Below are 24,319 nucleotides of genomic sequence, written 5' to 3' on the forward strand. Positions count from 1 at the left end.
AAAACATTCCCGGTAAAAGTGCAAGACCTCACATCTGCTGATAGTCACTCATGACTGTTACAAATCAAATTATATAAATACATAAGTACATGTAAATCAATGTAATACTTACTCTTGGGAATCCCACAAGGTTGTTCCATCGTTTGCGGCATTGTTTGCCCTAACGAACCTCTGCTATCTCAGTCCATATCCTCTGGTATGCACTTGGGGTGGGCTTCCCACATCCTCATTATGTCAAATCACCCCAGCGTGACTCGAACTCCTGCAGGAGGGAGGCATTTGCCTCGTCCAAGAACCTCCTGGCTCTTTTGCACCTTCCAATGTGCTCCTCTCCCACCTCACTGCTCTCTCCTGCATCTGTCTCCACAGCATGCTGTGATGCCTCCTCCTCTCTCTCCATTATCGGCCAAATTCAGGCAAAAGTGGCTGGTAACAGCTAATTTTTGTTTGCCTACTTTCTCCGAAGCTCTAAAGTCTCCCTCCTTCCTCCCAAAGCACCCATACCACACCCATACCACACCCAGACAGGCCTTCAGTCCCTCTGAGCTCCCTCTCTCTCTGTCTCCTCTTCTACGCATGTCATAATGACCCTTGACCTCCTGAATCACGGGAATCGAGCGTTGCCATGCCATTGCTAAAGCTGGTGACACTTTACGGCAGAAGGTCAGCGAGATTTAACGCTACCGCCCATTTCATATCGCTCGCGGTAACGCCCAATTTCAAAAATGGAAACTAGGTGTTTTGAGAATGGGCGAGAAGCTGGCGATCTGAAAACCTTTTTTTACTGCCCATGCCAGAAAAAAACACCCATTTTTGGGCGATAAGCAGAAAAATGGAGGTTTTCGCCGCAGGAGTCGTAAGGAGATTTGGAGCTTTATTTCCTGCAACATGGAATTAACCAAGTCCTCTCATTTTATTTTGATTATTTTTTGTAGTAATGATGTGTGTTCTGATAAATCTAGTTATAGATACACTGAATGTATAATGGAATTGTTCTGTTTTCCTCTGTAATAGTGGCTGCAGCGAAGGCAATATGATCAGTTGAATATAAAAATATGACTGCAAATCATGAACCATATAAATAATTACAAATATTGGATGAAGGATTTGTAATTTGATATCAAATTGCTTACATTGTTCCTCTTTCTAACAGGAAACACAAATCATATTTATTTTTTGGATGAGGGAGCTGACATTCCATTAAAAGGACCAGACAATCCTGGGAATGGCCCTGTTATCTGGGAGTGGAAACCACACTCAGGACAACCAATGCAGCGGCTGGGCACTTTTCACAAGAGGGGGTTGGATTGGTGGACCGCACAATGGAGCGATCACTATAGAAAAAGTGACTTGTTCCGGATGATAGAACGGTATCATGGTACCATTAATCTGAGAATTAGAAATCCAGCATTTAAACTTGCGGGATCGTTCATCTTGACTCGAGCACAGCCGAGTAATAAAATCCTGAAACTGTATGAAATATTTGGGATCAAAGGTGAGTGGGACAAAATTTAGAATAGGTTCAATAAAATGATTCTCCGTAAATAATTTCATATGTAACGATGAGATATTGCCAGTACCACGTGAGATTTATATCAACCAGTACAGAGAGCAGCTCTCATTAAAACAACCAGGGGAAAGATTTTGTTCATTGTTTCCTCTGAAATGGTCAACATGAGTAAAAATGTGTTGATAATTCTACTGAAAATAGCAACCCGAGGAATCTACCCCACAGAGAGTATTATGTTCTGTACACTGGTGCACTCTCTGTAAGATGTAGTGAATTCTGTTACCACACCAATAGGTCACTTGTAGTAACAGGCCTCAGCACTGTGGGACAGGTATACGATTGGCCAGTATCACTGCTCCTGATTGCTGTCCAGTGAACCTGTTAGATGTGTCACTTGGTTCAGATTCCAGAGGATGTCGTGTCTGTGGAACATGTGCTCTTTAGTAATCTTTAGTGTAAATAAACCAAGGAATTAACACCTCCTGGAAAACAGGGAGAAACATGGCAGAGAAATATAGATATGCTGGGGAATTTTAATCCAATGAAACAGGTGGGTGGGTGTCGGGTGGGACGTTAGAGAGTTAAAAATCTGAATTCCGACCTCAACCCCGCTCTAAGATAAGAACATAAGAACATAAGAAATAGGAGCAGGAGTAGGCCATACGGCCCCTCCACCATTTAACACGATGACATCTGCTCTGATCATGGACTCAGGTCCACTTGTCTTCCCGCTCCCCATAATCCCTTAATCGCTTATCGGTTAAGAAGCTGTCTCTCTCTGTCTTAAATTTATTCAAAGTCCCTGCTACCACAGCTCTCTGAGGCAGCAAATTCCACAGATTTACAAACCTCTGAAGAAAGAAATTCCTCCTCATCTCAGTTTTAAATGGACGGCCCCTTATTCTAAGATTATGCCCCCTAGTCCTTGTCTCCCCTATCAGTGGAAACATCCTCTCTGCATCCACTCTGTCAAGCTCCCTCATAATCTTATATGTTTCGATAAGATCACCTCTCATTCTTCTGAATGCCAATGAGTAGAGGTCCAACCTCCTCAACCTTTCCTCATAAGTCAACCCCCTCATCTCCGGAATCAACCGAGTGAACCTTCTCTGAACTGCCTCCAAAGCAAGTATATCTTTTCGTAAATATGGAAACCAAAATTGTTCGCAGTGTTCCAGCTATGGCCTCACCAATACCCTGTATAACTGTAACAAGTCTTCCCTGCTTTTATACTCCATCCCCTTTGCAATAAAGGCCAAGATTCCATTGGCCTCCCTGATCACGTGCTGTACCTGCATATTAACCTTTTGTGTATCATACTTAACTATCCCCAGATCCCATTGTATTGCAGCATAATGCAATTTTTCTCCATTTAAATAATAACTTACTCTTTGAATTTTTCTGCCAAAGTGCAGGATCTCACACTTTCCAACATTATATTCCAACTGCCAAATTTTTGCCCACTCACTTAACCTGTCTATGTCCGTTTGCAGATTTTTTCTGTCCTCCTCACACATTGCTTTTCCTCCCATTTTTGTATCGTCAGCAAACTTGGCTACGTTACACTTGGTCGCTTCTTATAAGTCGTTAATATAGATTGTAAATAGTTGGGGTCCCAGCAATGATCCCTGCGGTACCCCACTAGTTACTGATTGCCAACCCGAGAATGAACCATTTAGCCCGACTCTGTTTTCTGTTAGTTAGCCAATCCTCTATCCATGCTAATATATTACCCCCAACACCGTGAACTTTTATCTTTTGCAGTAACCTTTTATGTGGCACCTTGTCAAATGCCTTCTGGAAGTCCAAATACTCCGCATCCACTGGTTCCACCTTATCCAACTGTTCATTGCATCCTCAAAGAATTCTAACAAATTTGTCAAACATGACTTCCCCTTCATAAATCTATGCTGACTCTGCCTGACCAAATTTTGATTTTCCAAATGTCCTGCTACTTCTTCTTTAATAATGGACTCCAACATTTTCCTAAACACAGATGTTCGGCTAACTGGTCTACAGTTCCTGCATTTTGTCTGCCTCCTTTTTTAAATAGGGGCGTTACATTTGCAGTTTTCCAATCTGCTGGGACCTCCCCAGACTCCAGGGAATTTTGGTAAATTACAACCAAATTATCCCTGCCGCTACTTCTCTTAAGACCCTAGGATGCAAGCCATCAGGTCCAGGGAATTTAGCCGCCTTTAGTCCCATTATCTTACTGAGTACAACCTCCTTAGTGATTGTGATTGAGTTAAGTTCCTCCCCCGCTATAGCCCCTTGACTATCCACTGTTGGAATATTGTTTGTGTCCTCTACCGTAACCTGCCCCCTTCCGGCTTTAACGGAGGTGGGATGGGGGACAGGCAGCCAACTGGATACAGTGATATAATGGTTATATTACTGGACGATTAATCCACAGGCCTGGACGAATGACCCAGAGACAAATGTTTAAATCCCACCACGGCAGCTGGGGAATTTAAGTAAAAAATAATTAAATAAATCTGGAATAAAAAGCTCGTATCAGTAATGGTGATCATGAAACTTCTAGATTGTTGTAAAAACCCATCTGGTTCACTAATTTCCTTTAGGGAAGGAAATCTGCCGTCCTTACCCAGTCTGACCTATATGTGACTCCCGACGTACAGCAATGTAGTTGACCCTTAACTGCCCTCTGAAATGGCCCAGCAAGTCTCTCAGTTGTATTCAAGAATGTCAGCTCACCACCACCTTCTTGAGGGCAATTAGGAATGGGCAATAAATGTCGAGCATGGGGGAGATGTCCACATCCCTTGAATGAATATATTAAAAAAAACACACTTGCAGGTGGTGGGTTGTCACTTTAAATATGATAATGAGGTTGGGTGCCTCACAGTGATCCACCATTGTGAGCGGGGGGATTTCCCAGGCCTCAGGGAATCCGCCAGCTAAAGGGTGACGCGAAATGCTGGATCCAGGAGGCCTCCGCGCCCCCCTTCCACCTTCCGACCACCCCTTCGGCCTTCCGTCACCCCTCCGGTCTCTAATCCACACTCTGGCTTCCGACTTGCCCCCCATCCCACTTCCAATCTTCAGACCCTCCTCCGAACTCTGATACCCTCTCTGGCATTCCGACTGCCCCAGGCTTCCAATGCCCCTTCCAGTCTTCTGTCCTCCTCCTCCAGCCTTCTGACGCCCCCACCGATCCCTCCCTCCCTCCTCTCTGTGGCCTGGTGCCGCAGGCCTACACACTCGATAGACCCTCCTTCCGGCTGGCTGTGGGCAGGGAACAGAGATTCAAAATGTTAATCGGGCACTGCCGCTAAATTCATCCCCCATGCTCTCTACCTACTTCCAAATTAAAATTCCAGCCAATATGTCAACTCAAAATATTTAAAACCTTTAGCATAAATAAATCAAAATCTTTAGTTTGTGCCAAGGAAGGATGTTGCTGCACTTTCTGGTTGGTTGATGTGTTTGACATCAAAATGACGTTAAAGTCACTGTCAAATGAACTTGCAACAAAATATAATCCAATCCTGAAATATTGCAGTGGCAAAAATATGATCGTGACTGGACTGTCCCTGGACCAATGTTCCTGAGGTGTTGGCCCAAACTGCACCAGAATGAGCTGACCATAAAAAAAAGTCAACTCATCTATATTTTTAGTGGCACTCATGGCACATAGTGCGTGATACACGGGGAAAGCCACATGGGTCGGGCATCAGTGTATTGGGTGCCAGCAGCAAATGTATGTCACCATTTATTTGGCCTAGGATTGGAAGTAAAGGGCTGGATATTGCGGGGATCAGCAGGCACGATCGGTGGCGGGTCGGTAGGAATGTGGTTTTCTCCCTCAGCGGTTCGGGACCCCGCTGTGAGCCCGCCACCACACACCTTTACCAAATGTCAGGTCTGTCAGTGCTGAGCAGACTCGACACACAGCGGTGAGCGAGGCAATTAAAATCATGAGTGACTTGTTCACAGCTATTTATCAATGGTTTTTTCCCAGCATTTTGGATTTGACAGGTTGCCCACCAGTTTCCCGCTGTGCCCAGACCTCGTCTGTGAAGCTGAGGCAGAAGGTCAGTGGCCATTGAATCAGATGATGAGTTGACAGCTTCAAATGTCAAGTCACAGCTCCCAGCTGATTGAGAAATGTTCCCTTAACCACGAGCTTCTCTAAACTGCATTTCCACGACAGATTCAGGATGCTTCATATCTTTACACAAGTCTCCATTCAGTCTGGCCTCATTACCTTTGCCACCATTGACAGATCGCTTCTGTCATCTATACTTCACCTGCCGTCTATTCCATCAGCATGGGAGCCCTTGAAACTCTCTCATCTTGGTCCTCAGAATCCCACCACGATCAGCCCCAACCCCAGCATCACCAGACATACCAGCATCACCAGACACACCAGCATCACCAGACACACCAGCATCACCAGACACACCAGCATCACCAGACACGACAGCATCACCAGACACACCAGCATCACCAGACACACCAGCATCACCAGACACACCAGCATCACCAGACACACCAGCATCACCAGGCACACCAGCATCACCAGACACACCAGCATCACCAGACACACCAGCATCACCAGGCACACCAGCATCACCAGACACACCAGCATCACCAGACACACCAGCATCACCAGGCACACCAGCATCACCAGGCACACCAACATCACCAGACACACCAACAGAACCAGACATACCAGCATCACCATACACACCAGCATCACCAGGCACACCAGCATCACAAGGCACACCAGCATCACCAGACACACCAGCATCACCAGACACACCAGTATCACCAGACACACCAGCATCACCAGACACACCAGCATCACCAGACACACCAGCATCACCAGGCACACCAGCATCACCAGACACACCAGCATCACCAGTCACACCAGCATCACCAGGCACACCAGCATCACCAGACACACCAGTATCACCAGACACACCAGTATCACCAGACACACCAGCATCACCAGGCACAGCAGCATTACCAGGCTCACCAGCATCACCAGGCACACCAGCATCACCAGGCACACCAGTATCACCAGACACACCAGATTCACCAGACACACCAGCATCACCAGGCACACCAGCATCACCAGACACACCAGCATCACCAGACACAAAGCAGCATCACCAGGCACACCAGCATCACCAGGCACACCAGCATCACCAGACACACCAGCATCACCAGACACACCAACATCACCAGACACACCAACGTCACCAGGCACAGCAGCATCACCAGACACACCAGCATCACCAGGCACAGCAGCATCACCAGACACACCAGCATCACCAGACACACCAGCATTACCAGGCTCACCAGCATCACCAGGCACAGCAGCATCACCAGGCACACCAGCATCACCAGACACACCAACATCACCAGACACACCAGCATCACCAGGCACACCAGCATCACCAGGCACACCAGCATCACCAGGCACACCAGCATCACCAGGCACACCAGCATCACCAGACACACCAGCATCACAAGGCACTCCAGCATCACCAGACACACCAGCATCACCAGACACACCAGCATCACCAGACACACCAGCATCACCAGACACACCAACATCACCAGACACACCAGCATCACCAGACACACCAGCATCACCAGACACACCCGCATCACCAGACACACCAGCATCACCAGACACACCGGCATCACCAGGCACACCAGCATCACCAGGCACACCAACATCACCAGACACACCCGCATCACCAGACACACCCGCATCACCAGGCACACCAGCATCACCAGACACACCAGCATCACCAGACACACCAGCATCACCAGGCACACCAACATCACCAGGCACACCCGCATCACCAGACACACCAGCATCACCAGACACACCAGAATCACCAGACACACCAGCATCACCAGACACACCAACATCACCAGGCACACCAGCATCACCAGACACACCAGCATCACCAGACACACCAACATCACCAGACACACCAACATCACCAGACACACCAGCATCACCAGACACACCAACATCACCAGGCACACCAGTATCACCAGACACACCAACATCACCAGACACACCAGCATCACCAGGCACACCAACATCACCAGACATACCAGCATCACCAGACACACCAGCATCATCAGACACACCAGCATCACCAGGCACACCAGCATCACCAGACACACCAGCATTACCAGGCACACCAGCATCACCAGACACACCAGCATCAGCAGACACACCAACATCACCAGACACACCAGCATCACCAGACACACCAGCATCACCAGGCACAGCAGCATTACCAGGCTCACCAGCATCATCAGACACACCAGCATCACCAGGCACACCAGCATCACCAGACACACCAGCATCACCAGACACACCAACATCACCAGACACACCAGCATCACCAGGCACACCAGCATCACCAGACACACCAGCATCACCAGACACACCAGCATCACTAGGCACACCAGCATCACCAGACACACCAGCAGCACCAGACACACCAGCAGCACCAGACACACCAGCATCACCAGACATACCAGCATTACCAGGCTCACCAGCATCATCAGACACACCAGCATCACCAGGCACACCAGCATCACGAGGCACACCGGCATCACCAGGCACACCAGCATCACCAGGCACACCAGCATCACGAGGCACACCGGCATCACCAGGCACACCAACATCACCAACAACAACATCAATCTTCTCCGCAATCACATGATGCTACACAGGACGCAGGGCATCAGCACCTGACCACATTGCTGCCCGGGAGGTCAGGGATGACCTCACCATGGCCAGATTTACTTCTCTTGATGCTGTGCACCCTGGCTGCCACAAGATGGCGCCACCCCAACCCAACACCATAAAGCATTCCTGCAATGCCCAAGCCATTCCATTCAAAGTCATCACCATTATGGGGGGTGCCGTTATGTCTCACCAGCCACTGCAACTCACTAAACCACCAGTTTTTTAGCCTGACATTTGAAATAAAGTTCCTGTTGACGATTTGATTCTTACTTGTCATGTTGTAAGTGGGACTGAAAGTCAGGGTGGGCATTTTTAGGACAAGGAACTCCTGAAGTTCCATTGCTCAAGGCACTCAATGATTGGAGCCCTGATCAGGAACATATTGAGAGCCAACTCATTTAAATAACTTCAGGGACTGTAATGAGTTTTGATGTGGATTTTGTGCTTTCACTAAAACTTATTGATCTGTTTTTCACAGTTAAAACAAGTCCACAGAGTGCTGTGGTGGGCAGTGATGTTACACTCAGCTGTACCATCTCCAAACTCTCAGATACAGTCAGTCTTCAATGGAAACAGAGAGACTCATCTCAGCAGAACAGGAGGAATATTGATCAGATCCGACTAAATAACACAGTCTATCTGATAGTCAGACATGTTGCAGTAGAGGATCAGGAGTTGTACGCATGTGAAGTGCAGGAAAATGGATCTATTATGCGCAGAGGAAAAGCAGATTTTTATGTGTCCCAATGTAAGTACAGTTACGTCACAGTAGATGTTAAAGAGTTACTAATACAAAACTGTTACATATAAAGTGGAGTCATACATGTCAATCATCAGCACTTCCTGCTTACAGTCAGCATGTGGGGGCCTGGTGCACATATCAGCATTGAACAAAAAACTGGCCTCTCTCCCCTCAATACCACTTCTAACCCAGTTCTGCTGCTATTGGAAGTGATTCCAGCTCCTGCATAATTCTCTGTTATGTCCTAGGATGCTCTGCTAATGACTCCACGAGGCAATGTTTTGTACTTGAACTTGAGTGACCTTAGTCCTTTATTGATAACTCCAGAGTGAGGATCACACCTGGTGGCCTGCCTTTTATACTAGGCCTGGCACACCTGTAAAGTTAACCTGCAAGTCTCCCACTGCTGTGCCCTCTGGTGGCACACCTTGTAATAATGCACACAGTAACCATGTAGGATACATGGCATCACTCTCCCCCAAGCCTTTAGTGCAAATTGCCTCTGCATTGAGTGTGCTCTGGGCTTTAGCTATATCTGGTTGACCATTGGTGGACCGTTTCTATCTTGGGTGAGTGTTTGGTGTTTCGTTGACAGTAAAGTGCTGGTGGTTTCTGTTTGTGTGTCCATGACACTCCATTCTGTCCCCCTCCCCCACCCCTCACACATATAGATTGTTGGAGGCTCATTATATACATATACATTCAAGACCAGAAAAAAAAATTGCATTCTCAGCATTACATTTGTGGTTCAGTTGTGAGGCAAGTACATTCAACTGGTGAGATACTTTCTTGATTCGTATAAGGGATGGGTAACCGGTGCGTAAGGACAAGCTAGTTCCAGAGCTGTTGGATGGTGTCCAGGCAGGCTGTTGGCAGCGAGGTGCCCTGTGCTGACAGTGGGAACCCGGTTGGCTCAAGTTGCCTGCTCGCGGGACTGTTGCCATTGCTCCTAGCATCGGGCAGGTTCACAGATGCCTGTGACCTCCCTGTCCTTTCTTTGCGCCCTCGTCTAGCAGTGCACAGGAAACTGCTGACTCGCTTGCCTGGGCCTTGTTTGGTTAGGGATCCTGGCTGGTCCCAGGTATGGCTTTGGGAGAACTGTTGCGGGTGACCCTTCGTTCCCAGGTATGGCTTTGGTGGCGATGGGGTCTGGGGGCTGTGCCTTAGCACAGTTTGCTCTTTCAGGCTCGTGGCGGTTGGTGCCATAGGGTGCCTGAGAGGTGGAGTCGATCAGGGGCAGGGTATCGATACCGGTGCCGTTGCCCTCCTGAGATCGCTTGCTCTGCAGTTTGTATGTGTTTGCTGCTTGTGGCCACACTCCATGGTGCATAACGCTGTTCCCAGGGACGCAGGCTACTACGTTGGGTAGCTTGCTGGACCTGTGTGCTCCCGATGGGTATCTGCCCACTGCATTGACTGAGTGCAGTTGAAATCCTACATCGCACATCGTTTCATTTCTCATTGTAACTACCCTGTAGCTCCGATCGTGATCGCGAGCCTTTTTTTTGCTTATTGCCTGTACACAACTCTGATCATCAACTGCACATTTTACATCGAACTCACAGTTGCTATTACATTGAGATTCTTCTTTGCTTATTGCATGTACACAATTTTGATCATCAAGTGCACAATTTACATCTAACTCATTTGCTCTTACATTGTTTGAAAATGTGGAACTGTCCCTTTAAGTGTGGTGGGTTGCAGGCCTCCTTTAAGAGAGCCTTGCTTCCTTTACCCCAATCCTCTTCTCCGTTTGGTGCCATGTGTTGCTCCATCAGTGCTGCACCTTGTGGTCTGGCCGCGACCATCTTTTCCTTCAGCGCCTCACCTCATGGTTTGGGTGCCATCTTTCCTCCATCCACGATGTTGACTGCGGTGATCCCCTTCTCCCCGGGTTCTGCCACCGAAGCTGGGAAGTCGCCTTTGGATCCGATTTTCTTCCTCCGGAATTCTGCCACTGGAGTCTGGAAGGTACGCTCGGGTCATCCCAGCTGGATCATCTCCACGCAGTTGTGTGAGCAGTCTGTGCCTCAGGTGCTGTGCTGGTCTGCTCTCTAGTGCCGGGTCCACCCTCAAGTGAGAGCTTGCTTTGCCTCCGAGCGCGGAGGAGGTCGATCGCTGGAGGGGTGAAGTCTTCCTAGTTCCAATGGATCTTCACCATCCACCTTCTTCCGAGTAGCATTGGTCCCTCACCTGCAACAAACTACAGAGGTAACCTGTGCATCGGGCTATCATGGAGTACCTTTATATCCGCACGAACAACAACTGGGATATCAGTTCATCGGTGTAGGTGCGCAGATTTGCCTGAACCGGGACCAACTTGGGTCATTCAGCTTGATTGTCCCATAGCCTCTCAAAGGCTTCTTGATTCATTACTGACTGGCTCTCCCCCGTGTCCACTTCCATGAAGACTGGAACATCATCTATCTCGACTTTCATCCTCAACGGGGAACATTCGGTGGTGCAGGTAAACATGCTATATACTTCATCGTGGGGCTGAGCTGCCTCTCTGCCTATCGTTTCATAATCCGCACTGGATTCATGGCCATCTGCAGACTCTTCATCAACACAATGAGTCATATTTCTCTTAGACATTCGCTGGAGGTGGCCCTTTGTGCTGCAGCCTTCACATGCATCGTCTTTAAAGCGGCACTGGTGAGCCCTGTGATTCCCTCCGCAACGCCAGCATGGAGCTACTCAGTTAGCCCACCTTGGCGGACTCTGAGTTAAGGGACTTGGGGTGCTGTTCTCTTCCCTGAGAAGGTTCGCGTTCTACAGTCCAGCCTCTAAAAGCGCCACTCTGTGCACAGTACTTGCCAAACTTGAGTCCTGAGGATGAGCCATCTGCCTAGAGCCGCAGGTCGAGGTCATGAATACCTGGCTCACAGAGATGGCCTTCTGCAGTGTGACTGTGGTATCTGCCGATAGTAGCTTATGAAGAAGGCCCTCATGGCTGATTCCAATGAAAAAGATATCTCGCAGCGCTTCGGTGAGGTAGTCGCCGAAATCACACGGTGCCGCCAGCCTCCTGAGGTCTGCAGCATATTTTGCGATTTCCTGGCCTTCGGGTCGTCGTTGGGTATAGAACCAGTGTCTGGCTGTGAGGATGCTCTCCTTGGGCTTGAGTTGTTCATGGATCAATGTTACGAGCTCCTCGTATATCTTGGTAATTGTCTTCGCTGGTGCCAGCAAATCCCTGACCAGGCCTTAGACAGTGGCCCCACAACTAGTTTGTAGAATAGCTCTGCGCTTGCCAGCCAGTGTGGCCGAATTGTCTCCTGCCAGGTTGTTTGCTGTGAAGAAATGGTTGAGTCCCAATGGCGTCCCAATCATCACCAGCAGCGAACTGCTGCAACGTATCAAGGGTAGCCATTTTTGCGTGAAAGTCCGTAATCTCATCGCCAATTGTTATGCCCTACGATGCTCTGACAATGACTCCATGAGGCAATGTGTTGTACTTGAACTGTAGTGACCTTAGTCCTTTATTGATAACTCCAGAGTGAGGATCACACATGGTAGCCTGCATTTTATACCAGGCCAAGCACACCTGAACAGGTAACCTGTAAGTCTCCCACTGCTGTGCCCTCTGGTGACACAACTTCTAATAGTGCATACAGTAATCATGTAGGATACATGAGAATCTCAGCTTCAAATAAGCATTGAGCCGGGAGCAGGACTAAGGGGAGATGGAAGGGCAGGGAATTAGTGGCCATGAACGGGAGAGGGAAGGATGGAAACGATGGGAATGTAGAGGAGAGATGGTGAGCAGAGGGAAATGACAGAGGCTGGGAGTGGGGCTTTGGTGGAGGAAGAAGGGAAAAGCTGAGACTGGCACTTTGGAATAGAAGATAAGAATTTTGCATTTGTGAGAAGTATAGAAAAAGGACTTATTAAAATAGCATCAAAGCTATTGATGTGGATCAGTGTAAGTCCCGAACTATCTTACAGTAGATATTAAATAGTTACTGAAATAACACTGTTACACACTGTTACAGGGAGCACAGAGACAGCATATTCTTTTACTACAGACTGGGACCTTATTTTCTCTTTGGAACATTGCTGTAAATATAACATTGCAACACAGTGGACAAATGTCAACAACCAGGTGTTGATGGGTCGGACAATAAATAGCTAAAGGGTTGAAGGTAGACAGAAACATTCTCACACAGCTCACCATTTACTAAAACACAGAGACAATTATTTTCTAAATATGGTTCACTTTACTCACTGCAAGGGCACAGCATTAAAGTCCAGCACAGAATATCTACTCAGTGCTCACTCGCTGCAGAATACCTAGCCTGTGATCTGCTCTTGTAACCATAGTATTTATGTGGTTGTTCCAGTTTCTGGTCAATGCTGACCCCCAGGGTATTGATGGTGGGAGAATCAATTATGCTAATGTCATTGAATGTTAAGGGGAGGAGGTTAGACTCTCTCTTGTCGGAGGTAGTCATTGATTGGCAACAATGTGGTGCAAATGTTACTTACAACTTATCAGCCCAAGCTTGAATGTTGTCCCGGTCTTGCTGCATGTGGTACAGATTGATTCATTATCTGAGGAGTTGCGAGTGGAACTGAACACTGTGCAATCACCAGAGAACATTCCCACTAATGACCTCATGATGGAGGGATAGTCATTGATAAAAAAGCTGAAGATGGTTGGGCCTAAGACACTGCCCTGAGAAACTTGATCAAATGAAGTCATGATGATGAAAATACAAGTATTTTTCTCTAATTGTGGCCGGTAATTATTCTGGCTTTTCTCTGCACCTCAGCAATCGTAAAATTCTAACATGCTGTTCTCTGTCTCTATTGCAGATTTATATAAGAAAAGTTACACACTTTATCGGTCAGGCACAGATCACAGTGAACTCCACCTAATTTGCTATGATTATTATGATAATTATGTTCACACTTACAACACTGCTGCATGGACCTGGAGGTCACATCATCTTCAAAGTCAGGAGGAAGAAATAGCTTCTGCTTCGACATCTAAGCCTATCGATGTAAACAGGACCTACTTTGGGAATCGACTGGTGACCACAGCAGAAAATTATAATGGCAAGAACTTCAGTGTGAGGATTGTCCCTGTACTGTTTGACGATGCAGGAGTTTACACATGTTCTCTGGGATCACATAAACTTTTGACGATTAAACTAATCACAGTTAAAGGTACAAGATAGAATGTTGCTGTTGTTTTCAATGATAAAGTCATTGTTTAAAATCTAAATGATTTTCCTGTTTCCACAGTCACAGCTGAACCATCTGATGCAGTGACTGTGGGAGACACCGTTACCCTGACCTGCTCTGTCTCTGATGTCCCTGAATCAGTGAGACTTGTTTGGATCAATAGTGATGGCAAAACTGTTGGAGAGAAAACATTGAATGGATGGAATGGGGAAGAGAAATCATTGAGACTGATTATTCAGAAAGCTGACAGGGGCAGAGGGAACTGGATATGTGCTTTGTTTTATCAAAACCGGCCCCAGGTTTTAGTCCCGTACTATCTGGAGCCCAGTGGTAAGTGACTCAGGGTTTGTTCTTTCTATTATTTTTTTGGCGTTATTTCGGACTAATAATCTTGTAATCTTGTGTAGGGTGTTTATTTTGTTCACTCTACTCTGGTTCTTAGACCTCAGAACTTATAGTGGGAAAGGACAACATGTGGCACAAAATTTTAGGCTTAACCCAGTGTCCATTTTATACGCAACAAAAACTGACTAAAACTACAGGACTAGACCGCTGAGAGAAGTGTGACTTTAGACATACCATCACCAGAGATTCATGGTCATTGATTCCATGACCTGTTGGTTCATCTTCTGGCCGTTCGCTACAGCTTCTGTTCCTTTCCTTCCATGCCTGCTTGCTGTTTCTTCCTGTGTTCTTCCTCCTGCTTCTGCTTGTGTGTCTCTGTTTCCGAATATTTATGTCCATAGTAAGAATTAGATTTTTGCTTCCAAAATCCGATTACCAAGGTGATGATCTGTTTAACTGGCTGTGGTGGTGGGTTTGAAAGGTTACTAATTTGCACATGGAGTCGACAATGCAAAAGATATTTCCTTATTTGCATTCCATGTGATCCCTTGTTGTCCAGTCCTTTTACAAACTTGGTGTCTTCAGTGGGTTTGTTTTCCCCACCCTGGTCAATCAAGTTCAGGGCCTCACGTAACAACTCCATTGTTGTTATGCATGAAGTCAGTTTTGGTTTCTGACTATAGGATGTCCTTAATTGTCTAGTTTAAGTCCAAAGCTTGTATCAATCAATTTTTAGTTAATGGTCTGTGTTTTTTGAAGATTAGCAACCTTACACTTGTTGCCAGGAGTAACCCCTCCTTTATATCCTGTGTGTGAGGCTCTACAGTGATGCAGAGCCTCATGAAATCTACCCTGAGATAACTCAGCACAGCCTGGGATCGAGCTTGGAACTTTCCAGGTCTATGTGTCTCAACTACGCTCTTGGCAAATTTACTGAGACACTGAAACCATTTTTTTTGTGACAACAAAGTGCTACAGAAGCCGTTTTGTTTAATTTTCGACCCAAAATCAATCAGAATGCCAAGACAGAATACCCAGAAAATCACAGCAAAAAATAATTCCCAGCAGCAAACATTGCAATTGAAAGTCTCCATTGTTCAGGCTCAGAGAAACTCTTCTTCTCTGTCTCTCTCCACTGATCCTGGAAACATCTGTGTCACTTCACTTTTTTTACAATCATTCACAGGATGTGGCCATCACTGGCAAGGCCAGCATTTATTGTTCAATACTAATTGCCCTTGTGAAGGTGATGGTGAGCCGCCTTCTTGAATCGCTGCAGTCCGTGTGGTGATGGTATTCCCACAGTGCTGTCAGGGCGGGAGTTCCAGGATATTGACCCAGTGACAATGAAGGAACGGCGATAGATTTCCAAGTCAGAATGGTGTGTGACTTGGAGGGGAACTTGGAGGTGGTGGCATTTCCAAGCGCCTGCTGACCTTGTATTCTAGATGGTAGAGGTCGCAGGTTTGGGAGGTGCTGTCAAATTTAAATCAAAATTAAATAAACAAAATTCAAAAATTCAATCTTACTTAGGCCAAGTGCATTGTGAGTGCAAAAGCAGGAAACTCGAGGCTGCAAATCCACTGGCCCTCATTATAATATATGTAAATTAGCTCATTTGGGAACTCCACAGGCACAGTGTGGGAAGGGGAAAAATGATCAAGGGCATTCATGGGGATTAACTTTGAAGTGGATTTGAAAAGAAAAACAAATCTGTTCACTTGTGCAGGCTTCTGTAAACAGATATAGAAGAGACATTTTCTGGAATTGGGAAAAGCAGCGGCAATGCCACCTAGAGCCAAGCCTAACTTCCACCGTTTGTGAGTCTGTAAACATGCAGTATGCAGATATGTTGTGTTGGCAGTGTGCTAGATTGTACAGTGTTTCTGTGTATTGGGAAAGTGGGTGAACAGTTGCCAGAGAGCTGTGCATTTTCCCACTTTGGTGTGCCATCGAGCTTGCAATGAAGTGCTGATAGTCTGTGTTGGAAGATAAGATTGTAAAAGGAGGCAAATTGTGAGCTCCCTTACCTTAGCAACCCTTGAGCGATCAGCAAGTGTCTTCCTCATCTCCTCCTAAGATCACTAAACAGTGTGTAAGATGGGGGTAGGAGAGAGCAGAAGAGCCAGAGGCTGCCTTGATTTTGGACCAAAACATCCATGAACTCTTTGGCCTGGAAATAGGCCAGCCTTGCGCTCATTTTTTTGGCAATATTTTGCTGTTTTGACGGAAAAAGGAGATCAGGTAAATTGGCCAAAATCTTGCATGCCGATTTTGGAATATCGCTGAAAAGGGGACCAGCGTTGTGCAATGGAAAAAAATGCTGTCGCTTTAAATTGGCGGTTGCTGTACCCGTATTCTGGGTGAAATAAACACCCGAGAAAAGCCTGTATTACAGCCCCAGAAACAGTGGTAATTATGAAGACCTGCAAAAAAGATAAGTTAACGTTTATATTTAAAAATTTTTTTGCAGCAATTACTTAGTTAAGGGTCTTGCGAATGTTTTGTGATTTTTTATTTTATAGTTTTTTGCGATTTTTTTTGTGTTGTCCTCCCTCCCAGGGCCTGTTTTTTTAGCAGTAATCGGCCTCAGACTAAATTTGGCGAGGATCACGGTTTCTGATTTTTACCGCTGGGCGAATTATTTTGCCAATTTTAGGCCTTTAAAAAATGGCAGTGTGATTAGCGGTATTTTTGGTGAAAAATGCCGAAGAAATATCGCTATCACCAAAAGACCAATTTCTGTCCCCAAGCATTAGTTATCAATGATCACAATGGAGGCTGTGGGAACAGAGGTCTGGAGAGATGGTATGTGGTGGAGGGGGAGAGTTTGCAGTAGGCCAGCCTGACCCTGGAGTGTTCGGGATATTTGGGCACAGGGCGATGTCAGGAAATGGTCCAGAATGTGATCCTCACTAAATGAAGGGCAAGAAAGTCCACTTAAAGTTCTGGATCTTTCCTTTGCCCTAGTTACATAAACAAACTAGGGGCCCAAAATTCCACATTGCTGTTTTTGGGAATTATTTCCGATTAATGGCCGTCTTTTTATTCTGAAATAACGCCAAAAAATAGGGCCGAAGTTTTGCCAAAATTATTTTTCATTTTAGAGCAGCACAGAGATAGCTCTATTTTTTTAGGATTGAGCTAATTTTTTTTTGCCATAAAAATGACACCTCTTCTGCGCATGCCCAAGTATTTCGTTTTCCAGGGTAATGCGAGGCACAATGGGAGGGAATGAGCTGTCTCCCTCTGGGAAGAAGGAAATGTGGGCTGAGGGCTGCTTTTATATAATTGTGTAGAGGGAGCTCTACTCTGTATCTAACCCATGCTATACCTGCCCTGGGAGTGTTTTCATGCCCGTCCGAGCTCCCAGACTCTGCCGATGGCTCGCAAATGGCCCACCTCTCCCGCCCCCATCCCTGTCAAATGGCCCACCTCTCCCGCCCCCTATCCCTGGCCAAGTGGCCGACCGCAGTCGCCCCTATCTCTGGCCAAATGGCCCACCGCACCCGCACCTATCCCTGGCCGCGCCGTCAGAGGAATCGGTTGCCTTCAGTCCCTGTTAAGATGTGAATTGGTATAGGAAGAATTATATTGTATCAACACAATTACATTGCACAACTGACATCATCAGCTACATACAGAATGATTTTGAAGTGTCAGTGTTTTATAACAGTAAATATTAAGTCCTAAAAATAAAATAACTTTCTTTTATAATTAAGTAAATCAAAGATAATATTGCATCACTACATTCAATAGGAACATAATAAATACAGATCAACACAACAAATCAATCCTAAGCCCCGTGGTAATGGCCGAGGTCCCCCCGTTAACATCGATTTCGATCGGACTCCGACTTGGTAAGGCAAGGTTTTAAAAAGTGGTCCTTAGCGCTGTCCTTACAAAAAGCCTTATTAGCAAAACTTGCAAAAAATGGGCAAAAATGACATAATGGTTGGGTTTGACCCCGAGTGATGTCAGAAAAATGGTACTTAAAAAAAACGGCCATTATCTGTTAAGACGTTATTCCATTGGCGAAACTAGCAAAATCGCCTGAAATTAGTTAGCTCCAAAAAATACATTTAGCCCACAAAAAATGGAGCTGTGGTGAATTTTGCGCCCTATGGAAAAGCAAAAAAATAGACTATGTTTTAAAAGTTTGCTGGTTGCTTCCAAATATATTTTTCCTTCCTCTTCCTTATCTACACACTGCTCCTCGGTGACATCATGCATAGGGTCACTGCCTATGTTGAGAACACCCAGCTCTCCCTCTCCACTACATCCATTAAACCCATCACTACCAGTGGTGGGAAAGCCTTCGGACACTGTCTGAAAATACCACAGAATCTCTCCTCCTTTTCATTTCTCCGTGCTGCTTTAAAAGCCTTCTCCAAAGCCATTTTTTGATTATTCAGTCGGCTTGCTCACACATCATTGCTTGTTGTGACCCTCTGACATCTGTGCTCTCCTCCAATTCTGGCCTCTTGTGCACACCTGATTTTCATCGCTCTAACACTGGCGGCCATGCCTTCAGCTGCCTCGGCCTTAAACTCTGGAATTCCCTCTCTAAACCTCTCCACCTCTCTACCTATTTCTGCTCCTTTGAGACATTCCTTAAAGCCTACCTCTTTGACCAACCTTTTGCTCACCTGTCCTAATATCTACTTTCCGGCTTGGTGTCAAATTCTCTTTGATAATGCTCCTGTGAAGCACCTCGGGATAAATTCAAATTGTTGTTCCCTTTAAATTCTTTTATGCATTTTTCCACTCTTTACAAAGTGTCTTGGAATGTTTTATTCATCAAAAGTGCTATATAAATGTACGTTTTTTTGTTAAATCGTTGGTGGCTCAGAATAATAATTGTATCGATAGAAAAGTGAGTTTTGGTCTTTCAGCTATACAGTATATTACTCTGGTGTGTATGTGCCGTGTCACTTCTGAGTCATAACTAACAACTTACTGAAAAAAATCAGATCGGATTGGGAAGTTTCTATCTGATTTTAAAGTGATTATTCTTTTTCTTGCAGGAAGCCGGAATTATATTTATTTTTTCCATCAGGAAGGTAACTTTGTATTGAAAGGGCCAGACAATCCTGGAAATGGCTCCATTGTCTGGCAATGGAGACCACACTCAGGGCAACAAATTACAAAGCAATTGGGAACTTTTCACAGAGAAGGTCAGCGGTGGGCCGTAAAATGGAGCGCTGAGTACAATAATATACCAGGCATTTCTCAGAGGATCTGTGAGGACTGGGGTACCCTTAATCTGAGAATCAGAAACCCCACCTTTGAACTTGCGGGATTGTTCACCTGGACTCAGACACAGCCCAGTAAGCAAATCCTGAAACAGTATGAAGTATTTGGGATCAAAGGTAAGTAGGACCAGGACTGGAAAGGGTTGAATAACATGATTGTTTGTGAGTAATTCCAGAAATATTCTGAACCAAATGTTGAGATGATGTCATGATCCTCCAGTTCTATCACCCAAGTGAGACTGAATCTCTCTTTAAACTCAGCCATGTGGGTAAAAATCCTCTGTGCATTAGAAATAGTGGATGCACTAAGGGCGAGTCATTTTGATTGTTAGCATTAACACTTGTTCGTAAATTTGTCATCCATCCTCCTATAATTCCTGAGACAACGGCCATGCTGGAGGATGGAGCTGGCGCTGATGGTATGGAATTCATGGCGAGGGCCGAAGACGATGGCTTCGATCTTCCAAATCGTTAACTGGATGAAATTATTGCTCATCCAAGACTAGATGTTAGATGATCGATCTGACAGCACAGAGGCGGTGGAGGTTTTGAGAGAGGTGGTGGAGTGGTAGAGCTGAGTGTCCTGAATACACACGTGGTATCTGACCCAATGGCTGGAATTTTCAGTGGGGTCAGCGAGCGCGATCGATGGCGGGTCAGGTGGCAAAGTGAAACCACCGCCACGCGCCTTTCCCAATGTCGCGTCTGTCAGCGCTGAGCAGACCCGACACACAGCAGCGGGGAATAGAATTCAGGCAATTATGATCTTGTTTAGAGATCATTGAGAATACATTTGAGCTCATCTTTTGATTTTAAGTGCTTGCCCATGGGGTCCTCGCTGCTCGGGGATCACGTCTGTTAAGTTGAGGCAGGAGATGAATGGCCATTGAAACAGCTGATTACCTGACAGCTTTAAATGTGTAACAAAAGCTCCCACCTCACAGCTGTTCAGTTTGAAATCTCAGAAGCTGTTGCTTATTGCATTTCGAAGACAGGTTGAGCTTTATGCAGGTTGCAAATGTTTGTAGCAAACTCTGTATCCAGTGTCACCTCATTGGAACAACCTCTCTCACCATCAACAGATTGCTTCTGTCATCTCAACTTCACCTGCCATCTATTGCATCAGCATGGGTGTGCTTTATACTCTCTCAACTTTGTCCTCAGAATCCTCAATACCAGCAGCACCAGTGTCATCAGCAGCACCAAGACAACACCAACCAACAGCAATCAACTGATGCTGCACAGGACACAGGACATCAGAACCCAAGCACATTGCTTCCTGGGACACCAGGGATGGCCTCACCATGGCCAGATTTACTTCACTTGACACTGTGCCAGGTTGGCATCACCCCATACCACCAACATAAAGCATCCCTACAATGCCCAAGACATTCCTTTCACATTCATCAGTATTGCATGGGGTACTGTTATGTCTCACCAGTCCCTGCAATTCACTAAGGGAAGGCAGAGTGATGGGGATGTAATCAGAGGCACACCAGGATGTGGCTGAGTGTGGCTTTGTACTAACGTTTTATGATCTACTAAGATCATTGAAACATCTGCGGCATTGCACCCAAGTCTTCCTGACCATATCCCTGCTTGTGACCTCCTCTGCAATGTGCAACCAGGCTGCGTTGATCTTCTGTGGAGGGGTCTTCCACCCATGGGAAGGGAAAAGGACCTCCCTGTGCACTATGACTCCCTGCATAAGCAAATGTAGGGAGTCATGGGAGAGCCTGGGTGCAGCCCTATGCTTTTGTGCAATCATTGTCAGTGTTTGCAGCACCTCAATGCTGTAAAACACTCACAGCACAACTGTCCAAATAAATATGTACATGGCCCCTTTAAGGAAACCGGCTGATGACGCATCATCAAATGACATCACGCTTCCTCTATTTGGCCCATGAAATGCGCTGGATGGGCTTAGCAAGCCCCATCAAGGGAAATTATTTTTACAGAGTGCGATGAAGCCAGCAGCGGGGTCGAGACACGTCACCTATGTCGCCTGCCACGGACCCGTCAAGGTCAGCAAAATCACGGCCAAAGTCTTTGGTGATGCTGTCAAGGAACGGAATGTTGGTGAGGAAGATGAAGGGATCAAAGGGAACAAGTGAACATTATCTGGGAAATGTAGATAGTCAGCACTAAGCACGGCTGGTTAGCATTTGTCGGTTCACAGGAGTAGGCCATTGGGCCTTCGAACCTGTCCCACCACTCAACAATAAAATTGACAATTTTCAACCTCAACTCCATCTTCCTGCACTATCCCTATACAGTTTAGTTACCTTCAAAATCAAAAATGTAGCGATCTCTGCCTTAAATAAATTGAACGACTGAGCATCTTTGGCATAGAAAATTCCAAAAAGATCATTTTGAATGCAATAGTACAGAAAGCATATAGAAATCTATGTTACATGTCATTTATCTGTTTTCAGTTTCATTACAACACTGACTACACTTCAAAAGTACTTCATTGGCTGTAAAGCTCTTTGAGATGTCCGGTGGTCATGAAAGGTGTATATAAATGCAAGTCTTTTTTTTTCTACAGTTGAGACAGATTCACAGAAGCCTGTAATGGGCAGTGACATCACCCTCAGTTGTACCATCTCCAGACTCTCAGATACAGTCAGTCTTCACTGGAAACCACGAGACTCATCTCAGCAGGACAGGAGGAACAACACTGATGAGATCCATCTGAATAACACAGTGTATCTGATCGTCAGACACGTTGGAGCAGAAAATCAGAATTTGTATACATGGGAAGTGCAGGAAAATGACTCCATTGTTCTCACTGGAAACACAAATGTTGATGTGGATCAGAGTAAGTCCAAAGCTACCTTGCAGTAGGTATTAAATAGTTACTGATATAAAACTGTTACACACAAAGTACAGCGAGCACAGGCACCACTGTGGGCTTTTACTGCAGAATGTGGTCCTTGTTTTTGCCCTGGGTGTAAATATAAAATAGTGACATTAAGAGCTGATGTAACCAACCAGGTGAACTCAATGGATTCATTTCGATTCACATGTATGAATCAAAAAAAACAAAATCCATCAATCAAGAAAAGCAATTTCTAGATTATATTGGAATAGAGAAATACAAACAAATTCTATACACCCAACATGGGTATTATGACTAGAATCTTTCCTGAGACATTCTCTAGGGTACAGAGGTGCTATTCACTCACAAAACTGCTCTGAGTGTCTTACATTTAAGGATGATCTCACACTACCCAATATCTGACTATTGCATCCTCCCTAATATCTGACTATCTGTCTGAGGCTGAACCAGACTGTTCACAATCTTGGTATCAGATTTGTCCCTGAAATGAGCTTCTGACCACATATCCACAGCTTAACTAAAACCGTCTATTTCCACCTCCTAACATTGTCTCTCTCCGCCTCTGCCTCAGACCATCTGCTGTGGAGACCCTCATCCATGCCTTTGTTATCTCTAGACTTGGCTGCTCCAATGCACACCTAGCTGGCCTCCCACATTCTACCCTCCGTAAACTTGAGGTCATCCAAAACTCGGCTGGTCGTGCCCTAACTCGCATTAAGTCCCGGTCACCCATTACCCCTGTGCTCACTGACCTACATTGGCTCCAGTTAAACAATGCCTCAATTTCCAAATTTCACCATAGTTTTCAAATTCCTCCAATGTCCTCACCCCTCACTAGCTCTATAATCTCCTCCAGACCCACAACATCCCGAGATATCGGCATTCCTCAAATTCTGCCCTGTTGAGCATCCCTGATTATAATCATTTAACCTTCAGTGTCCATACATTCAGCTGCCTAGGCCCTATGCTCTGGAACTCCCTCCCTAATCCTCTCCCCCTCTCTGTCTATCTTTCCTCCTTTAAGGCGCTCCTTAAAACTTACCACTTTAACCAAGCTTTTGGTCATCTGCTGTAATTTCTTCTTATGTAGCTCAGTGTCAAATTTTTATCTTGCAACACACCTGTGAAGTGCCTTGGGTCATTTTACCACGTTAAAGGTGCTATATAAATACAAGTTATGTTGTTGTATATGACAGCATAACCTAAGGGTATAAGACTAAGACCCCCTTGTGATCTGAACTGGATATTTGTGTCCATCGCAAGTTTAATTCTACAGTCTCTTTGAAGATGGAACATAAAACCCCTTGGTGAGACAATGCCAGTAATGAATTGTTAAACTGCTTATTTCACAGCAAGTGAACTACAGTTCACAGTTGTGATCGGATTCACTGAGATCAATCAGTCTCACTTGTCTTTGTGTATAAGGTTAAAATAATGAACACGTTGTACTTTCCCACACCAGTGGGTCAACTACTTAACAAAATCAAATTAACACCTAACTACCCTCCTGCGTACTAACCCTTTGAGCCTGGCCAAGCTTGCCTTTGCAGCTTTCTGTTTCAAACCTGACTGACGTTGCACCCTTTGATTGACCTGCCTGTTGACCTATGTCTCCGTCTGTTAACAACCCGAGGGAACCAGAGGTGCCCAACACAATGGGTCTGAGGCATTTATTGATAATCGA

At 45.8% G+C, this 24,319-nt stretch overlaps 1 protein-coding gene across 4 annotated transcripts in view; it reads left to right on the forward strand.

Annotated features, from left to right (window-relative positions):
• Window positions 1-24,319, forward strand: part of LOC139262847 (uncharacterized) — a 73,733-nt gene that overhangs the window by 17,925 nt on the left and 31,489 nt on the right. For 3 of the 4 annotated variants that reach the window (XM_070878036.1, XM_070878037.1, XM_070878038.1), the window contains exons 3-8: window positions 1,154-1,495; window positions 8,740-9,009; window positions 13,822-14,175; window positions 14,254-14,523; window positions 19,566-19,910; window positions 22,342-22,614. In XM_070878036.1, the coding sequence (XP_070734137.1) occupies window positions 1,154-1,495; window positions 8,740-9,009; window positions 13,822-14,175; window positions 14,254-14,523; window positions 19,566-19,910; window positions 22,342-22,614 (1,854 nt within the window). The remainder of the gene's footprint in view (window positions 1-1,153; window positions 1,496-8,739; window positions 9,010-13,821; window positions 14,176-14,253; window positions 14,524-19,565; window positions 19,911-22,341; window positions 22,615-24,319) is intronic. The other variant, XM_070878039.1, reaches the window with a different exon arrangement.

Source organism: Pristiophorus japonicus, chromosome 4 (genome assembly GCF_044704955.1).
Source record: "Pristiophorus japonicus isolate sPriJap1 chromosome 4, sPriJap1.hap1, whole genome shotgun sequence".
Taxonomy (NCBI): domain Eukaryota; kingdom Metazoa; phylum Chordata; class Chondrichthyes; family Pristiophoridae; genus Pristiophorus; species Pristiophorus japonicus.